Source organism: Lepidochelys olivacea (genome assembly GCF_965140295.1).
Source record: "Lepidochelys olivacea isolate rLepOli2 genome assembly, chromosome: 8".
In the NCBI taxonomy this organism is placed as follows: Eukaryota; Metazoa; Chordata; order Testudines; family Cheloniidae; genus Lepidochelys; species Lepidochelys olivacea.
Genome location: NC_140418.1, coordinates 96,509,499 through 96,517,494, shown reverse-complemented (window position 1 = coordinate 96,517,494; position 7,996 = coordinate 96,509,499). Strand labels below are relative to the sequence as shown.

The following is a 7,996-nucleotide window of genomic DNA, read 5'->3' as shown; positions in this document are numbered from 1 at the left end:
TACCTCTTATTGCAACGATCTATAAACCCACTAACAACCCCCACCCCCAGTTACCTTTTCCCCTCCCCTCTCTTCCCCCCCCCCCCCCCCACCCCATGACTAGAACCAATGGGCCCTACTTTTGCGAAACAATTTGCTCAAATCTTGTATTGCGCAGTGACCCTCTGAGGTAGTTTCCCAGACCTGAAGCAGCGCTCTGGGCAGCTGCAAAGCTGGTCTTGCTCACCCACAGAAGTTGGTCCAATACATGCGACCAGCTCACCTACCTGGCGCGGCTAAGGCAGCGGAGGGGGGGCTGCAGGTGCCTGCCAAGGGGCCGGGCTGAGGGCTCCCTGCCCCGAGGGAGGCACTGCCGCCCGCCCCCCTTGCCTCGGAGGGGGAGGCCGCTGACGTCAAGGCCTAGCGCGGGCCCGCCTGGCCCGTCATTAAAGGCTGGGCTGAGCTGGGGGCATGGCCGGAGCCGCGGGAAGCTCAAGGAGCAGGCGGCGCCAATGCCGGCCCGGCTGTAGAGGGGACGCCCCATCCCGCTGAAGTTAGTGCCTGGGCCAGCCCGGGCAGGGGACTCGCCGCCCCTGCGCTCCGCCGGCTGGGGGTGCCGCGGCGAGCCGGATGCCGCCCGGGGAGCTGGAGAAAGGGCGGCGCAGCGGCTCCCCGGCCCCGCCGCCGCCGCCCCCCCCGCTCGCGGCCGCGGGCCGGCGCTCGTGCCGGGTGCCCAAGTGCGCGCGCTGCAGGAACCACGGCGTGGTGTCCGGCCTGAAGGGCCACAAGCGGCTGTGCCGGTGGCGGGACTGCGCCTGCGCCGCCTGCCGCCTGGTGCTGGAGCGGCAGCGCGTGACGGCCGCGCAGGTGGCTCTGCGGCGGCAGCAGCGCGCCGGCCAGGTGAGCCCGGGGCGGCCCCGCGCGCCGCCGAGGCAGGGCTGCAGTGGCGGGGGGAGGGGTAGTGTCCGGGAGGGGGGGGGTAAGTCTCCCACCTGGTGAGGTAAATGTGGTATTGAGAGTTGTTCTGTTAAAGGACTCAGGCGAGCTGGGTTCTGTTCCTGGCTTAGCCACGGGCCCGGTGTGCCTCAGTTTCCCTCTCTGTAAAATGGGGATAGATAATGGTGCTGCCCTCCTGTGTAAAGGGGTTTGAGTTCGCTGGATGAAACGCACTGGGTAAGAGTTAGCATTGCATTAGCAGTAGCTGTACCCCTGGCCCCTGCTTGGTTCGGTTTTGTACAGCCTTGCCCTGGGGGCCCTGGCGGAAGCTTTACTACATTTTAGGATGATAGAGGTTAATTAACATTTTATTGGATTTGTTAAATGTTCCTGCAAATTTGAAAACTGGATAAATGCTCAACATATAATACACTACTTCAGCTCCTACCATAAATCCGTATTTAGCTACCTGAACAAGTAGCCAGGTTTTCAAGTGCCAAACACCCACCAACTCCACTGACGTCAGTGGGTGTTCAGCACTCTTGATAACGGATCCAGGTACTTAGATGCCCAAATATGGATGTCAGAACCTAAATGTATTATGAAATACTTAGTTCTTACATAGCACTTTTCATCCGTAGATCACAAAGGACTTTACAAAGTATCATTATCTTTCCCTTAGACTTTTGTTCTTAAACATCTTGGTGTAGGTATTTCTTACTATGAAATTGCTTTACTTAGGCTTCAAGAAAATGGAGCTCTGGGTTAAGCTCAAAAGCTTGTCTCTATTATCAACAGAAGTTGGTCCAATAAAAGATATTACCTCACCCACCTCGTCTCAGGGTATTCAGTATGAACTGTAGGATCAGGACCCTTTAATGCTGCTGTGTGTATATAAAAATAGTACTGTTAATGCATTATTTCTGTAGAATTAGACTGCAGCCCCAAACAATTCAGGGTTGAAGTCTCAGTTCCTCTGTAATTATCCTAATATTAAAGGACTGAGGTAAGTACCAATAGGCCAGCCTGACGAGCGTTTTCCAAAAGAACTGGCAATCCTCTAGGAAAAGGAAATGTAGATTGTGATGTTCTGAACAATCTCCTGTTGGATGAAATCATGGTGCAGTAGCAAGTCTGCTTTTTATTTGCAGAATCCTGTTGTAATTCCTTAGTGGGGTAAAGGAAGATGGAGTAATGGACAAAAGTTATTTCCCTTTCTTAAATTGGCAACAGAACGAGTGTTTATTCAGGTAGCTAGATTAAGTTTCCAAACCGATCTCTAACGAGCATTACATTTAACAAGGTTGAATGCATACTCAGTATTCACAAAATAGGATCCTAATATTTTTTTCATCATTTGGAGTGATGTTTTCCCCTGCCCTTCAAAATACTTTCAGTATTCTTGCTATACTGACTTTAGTAGTATCTTAGTAATGAAAACATAAGCCCTCAATCAACACTTAAAACTTAGTTCAATATGGCTATGATGCTCAGGGGTGTGAAAAATCCACACTACAGACTGAAGTAGCTAGCCCAATCTAGCCTCTGCTGTAGGCACAGCTAGGTTGATGGAAGAATGTTTCCCTCAACCTAGCTACAATCACTAATGGTAGTGTAGTTCCTACAGCCATGGAAAAACCCCTTCCATTGCTGTAGTCTGCATTAGGGGGTGTGCAGTATAGCTACAATGGCATAGCCATGTCGCTGTGGCACCCAAAGTATAGACATGGCCTAAAATGGATTGCATGGTTTATCTTATTTTCTCTTTCCATGACTCGGCACAGGTTAAGAAAGATGAAGATGAACATTCTCTGCTATCAACCAGTTGCAGATTAAACTATCAGCACTATCCCAAGAATACCAGCACCTGGGCCAAAAGCATACTGGCAGGTAAGGATCTGTCTATCTATGGCCTCAACTTGGCAAGATACTTATGCCTAACTTGAAGCATCTGAGTAGTCCCATTGAATTCCACAGGACTGCTCTTGTGTTTAAAGTTAGACATGTAGTTAAGCATGTTGCTGAATCAGGATTTTTTTTTTTTTTTAAACAAATGCACATCAACACAAAGTCCTTTCTATATCTGTTTTATTTACACTAAATCAATATGACAGGGATATGTTGATTTTAATTTTAGCACACTTATTTAGGACTAGATTGTGATACTTACTCATGTAGAGTAGTACCCTACTTCAGAGAGGCGGCCTGTAGTGTAAGATAGATACTCAGCAATCTGGCCCTTAATGATACAACTCACAAAAATTTTAAAAAATTACATGGCTGCTGTGTCCCCAGTTAAATAATCTGTAGTTTGATATTTGATTAAATTCTGTTGTATTTCTTCACTACTCCTGCAAATGTGAAAGCCAGATGACCTACTGAACATATGAGTATAGTACACTAGTTAGGCTCCTACAGTAAATCTGTATTTAGCTACCTAAACAAGTAGCCAGGTTTTCAAGTGCTGAACACCCACCAGCCCCATTGTCATCAATGGTTGCATTACACTTCTACATTCTCCTTTTGTGACACTGTCCATCTAGGGTGACCAGACTTCCCGATAGTTGTTTGTCCCACGTCCCGACCGATGTATGGTTGGGTCGGCATTTGTCCCGATATTTTGCTTTGGCAGCACTCCGGCCTTTTTTTTTTTTTTTTTTTTTTTTAAAACCTTGGGGTGGCAAAAAACCTAGAGCTGGCCCTGGGAGGGGGCAGGCGGGTGTGAGCCTGTGGCTGCCCCCCCATGTGTCCCAATATTTTGTTCTTGTCATCTGGTCACCCTATAGCCATCCCAAAATAGCCTCTCTAACAGTTGGCCTTTGGAATTTCCAAGAAGGATGCTCTCTGTCTCAAGGTAGAGTACATCCCCATATTTCAGTTGAGGAACAGATTTAAGCTAAAATTAAACATGTTACTATTAAACCAAAACAAGTGCCCTGTCCAGTTTAAACGGGTGCAGATATGTGTAGACAAGGACAAAAGTGCAAAATTTTTACAGTATGGGCAATCGAACATTAGAAAAGACTAGCAAGGGGTGTCATGGATTCAGTCATTTGAAATCTTTAAATCAAGACTGAATGTATCTAAAAAGATATGCCCTAGTTCAACCACATTGTACTTGGCTTGATGAAGGAATTAATGAGGTGAAATTCTATGGCCTGTGTTATGCAGGTCAAATTAGAATATCATAATGGTCCCTTTTAGTCTTAAAGTGTGTGAATTGAATGGGGATTAGGCATAGAGCTGGCTGAAATTCTCAAAAAAATCTTTCATAGAAAAATGTGGGTTTTTTCAGGGCCCAAAACTATCAAATTGACAGTTTTGGTTGTATTGTATTTAATTATTTATTTTTTTGGAACAAGTCAACATTTCATTTTGAAAAAGTAGAAATGTTTTGTTTCAACTCTGATTTGAAATAGCATTTAAAAAAGAAACCCAACAACAATACACCACGAAAAAAAGGGAAGACACCTGAAATAGTTGAATTGAAACGAAAAAACTTGGGGGGAAAAGTTTTCGTTAATTCAAAACAATCTGAGTTTTTGATTTAATGAAAAAAATTAAATTGTTTTGATTTGAATTGGATTGGATTTCTTTGGGGGATTCATTGAGCCCCTGAACTGAAAAATTCATTATTTTTTCATTTTGACTTAGGAAGAAACTTTCCCTTTTGGGTATGTTATTCTATAAGTGTCTTCTGAAGCAGATGGTCCTGGGCACTGTAAAAGACAGGATACTAGACTATACAGAGCACTGGTCTGATCCGTTACAATAATTGCTATGTTCCTAAGATATTGTCAGTGATGGACATAATAGGGCCACAGGCAAGAAGCTATGTTACCTGCATTGACCTGAGTGAGAATGCTGAGGCCCTATGTTTGTAAAGCCCCTTGTACATTTTATAGCACTGAATAGTTATTTAAATTTTAATCGTAATGCAAAGGTGTAGTTCCACTTAAACATAAAATCCTAACCTTGCTAGTAAATGTTTTGCAAATAGAGGACAAGGATCATGACTTATGAGGAGAGGCTGAGGGAACTGGGGTTATTTAGTCTGCAGAAGAGAAGAGTGAGGGGGGATTTGATAGCAGCCTTCAACTACCTGAAGGGGGGGGTTCCAAAGAGGATGGAGCTAGGCTGTTCTCAGTGGTGGCAGATGACAGAACAAGAAGCAATGGTCTCAAATTGCAGTGGGGGAGGTCTACATTGGATATTAGGAAAAACTATTTCACTAGGACTGTGGTGAAGCACTAGAATGGGTTACCTCGGGAGGTGGTGGAATCTCCATCCTTAGAGGTTTTTAAGGCCCAGCTTGACAAAGCCCTGGTTGGGATGATTTAGTTGGGGTTGGTCCTGCTTTGAGCAGGGGGTTGTACTAGATGACCTCCTGAGGTCTCTTCCAACCCTAATTTCTATGATTCTATGACTGCTAATGATCAAAAATATGTTTCTACTTTCTAATTTTCATCTTTGATAGTCCAGACTAGTGAGAGGGTTAGACAAGTTATCTCTTACACGATCCATGTAAGAATGAAGTCAAATCTATGTGACTGTTTTTTAAATTAATAAAAACCTTTCAACAAATATTTCTAGGAGGCACTAAAACAATTAGTCCATTAAGATAAGTTCTTAGTCTATGGGACAGCATGGTGTACCAGACAGAGCACTGGACTAGGAATTAGGAAGTAACTTGCCCAGGTACTTTCCTTCTCTGCATTTTCCCTCTCATCCTTTGTCTGACTTGTCCAGTTAGACCGTAAACTCTTCCAGGCAGGGTCCAGGGATGTCTGTTACTACATGTCTGCACAGCATCTAACACAAAGGGGCCCTGATCTTAGCTAGGACCTACAGTACACTACAGTAATGTACAAATAATTGATGATAATGATAAGAGTACTAATGGAAGCTTTTCATTTGTTCTCCTAGGGTATAAACCTCCTTCACAGGAAACCCAAGTCCTCTTTTCTAACCTGAGTGAGAGAATGCGAAAACGAAGAACATTTGCAGATAAAGAGCTGGAATGCATAATGCTGGAGAGAGAACTTAGGCAGAGAGAACTAAAGGAATTAGCTGTAGCTCAAAGTCTACAAAGACCAAATGAAGACTTTTTACCAGGCACAGAAACAAACCCATTTAGGATTGGACACAGCCAGCTTTGTGACTCAACATATTTTAACCACAATTTGATAAATGTTTGGTTTCCTTTGATACATTCAAGCACTATGCTTTATCAGACTAGAGATTTTTTCCTGCCAAATGTAACTACTTTTACATCAGGTCAAATCGAAAGTAACCTTTTACAGAAATATACCTTTACTAAGAATGCAGAGAAATATGCACAAGTGTGTAAGGAGCTGGCTCAGGCCAATATTTTATCCAAAGAACTTGGATCCTTTCAGAGCAATTTGAGATTGAAGGCAATAAAAACACAATCAAGTTTTGAAAATGGTAAAGAACATTTTGTGACCAACCAGAAGCAGGGCATTGGCTCAGAAGGTTTTATCTTACAAAATGATCCTTCCATACCAGAAAAACAGCATGTGAGCCAACATGTGAAATATAAGTGTTCTGTGGCAAAGGAGAACCTCAAACACTTAGCTAGAATATCCCAAGAGTGTTATTCAGAAATGAAAATTAAAAATCAGAGTTTGTCATTTTCAGTGGAATCCTTGTTAAAAGTCTAAACAGGTATTCAGAGCCCAGTTCTACTTCTTTGGAATTCAATGACAAAATCTTACTGACTCAGTGTATCAACTGAGTGCCTGATTCTCTAACCCTTTCTCACATGAGTAGGCCCATTGACTTGAGTCTGATCATCATGCTCCCAATGAAGTCAATCATCCAATCTTTAGTTGGAGTCCAAATGGGACTACTTGTGAGAGTAGCAAGGTCAGGCTCAATGTTGAAGATATTATGTTTTTTCTTTACTTTACTCGCAGTCAGCACTCTGAATCTATGTAATATTCTTTTAAGAGTCTGTTATTCTAACAATGTATGTTTGTATATAAAATAGTCGTAGTTTTAATTTCTTTATTTAAAATATCAAAATATATAGAACTACTGTAGATTTTATAATTTTAAGCTAAACTTATTGGGGTAATATTTTGGCTTTTTAAAAATTACTTGTTAGTGCATGTATTTTGCAAGACAGTGTAAATGGGTGTGTTTTGTATACTGAATAAAAGTGATAAGATTTCATTTTGTGGAAATGGAAAACCAGTTTATTTGAATAAAATGGGCTTAGTTTGTAAAGGCTTAATTTGTTGATGTATTATGATACAAGGGCACAGTGTTACATCATTGTTCCAGAATTTAGGGTATCATTCAGTTGTCACAGTGGTATAAGCCAGGACTAAAGTCCATTGAAAAGAGTCCCATTGATTTTTAGTGAGCTTAAATAACCAGTGAATCAAACCCTAAAATGCATACAAAAAAAAAATTCAGCACTTGCTCTGTTTTCAGCATACCTCACAGAATATTCAAGCAAACAAAATAATGTAATCATATTTAATATGTACACTCTCTGGCTTGACTGTACAAGACAGATTCTGGGCCACATCCTCAGCTGCTATGCACACAGATGAAATCTCTAACATCCTAATAGCAGCCTAATAGATATTCACAAGCAGAATTTGGTCCCAAACTGGAGGGAGTATGCTACAGGGTGATGTGCCCTTGGGGAGAGGAAAAGGCTTGCCAATCGCTTCAGATATTCATACTCACTCCTCCCACAGGGCCACATTATGCCATTGATTAACTAGAACTTCCGCTAGCAGGTACTAGGGAGCTCTGTTTAAAAAATGACTTGTATCCAAATGGATTTTTAAGGAAGGGGATTCAAGCATTACACATGTGAGAATCTCATTCAATTAATAAGAAAACGAGCTTTTTGCAGTGTAGCTTGAGGGAGAAGCTTGCCCATGTATTGACTGGGTTATTCCTGTTCTATGCACAGTTGAGTGCATCTACACTAGAAAGATTGGTCGTCCCCCCACCCCACCCCATCATTACTGGAGCTGCACTGCTGGTGGAAAAACAGGCATGATTTTCCTTGTGAAGACAAGGACCACAAGAGCTTTGG

General features: G+C 42.8%; 1 protein-coding gene across 1 annotated transcript; it reads left to right on the top strand.

Annotated features, from left to right (window-relative positions):
- Nucleotides 1-268: 268 nt before the first annotated feature.
- LOC311524571 (uncharacterized protein) lies at nt 269-7,134 on the top strand. Its single transcript, XM_084635779.1, has 3 exons — nt 269-879; nt 2,700-2,805; nt 5,842-7,134. The coding sequence occupies exons 1-3, from the start codon at nt 610-612 to the stop codon at nt 6,597-6,599; spliced, it is 1,134 nt and encodes a 377-aa protein (XP_084491905.1). The 5' UTR covers nt 269-609; the 3' UTR covers nt 6,600-7,134.
- The last annotated feature ends 862 nt before the right edge of the window (nt 7,135-7,996 follow it).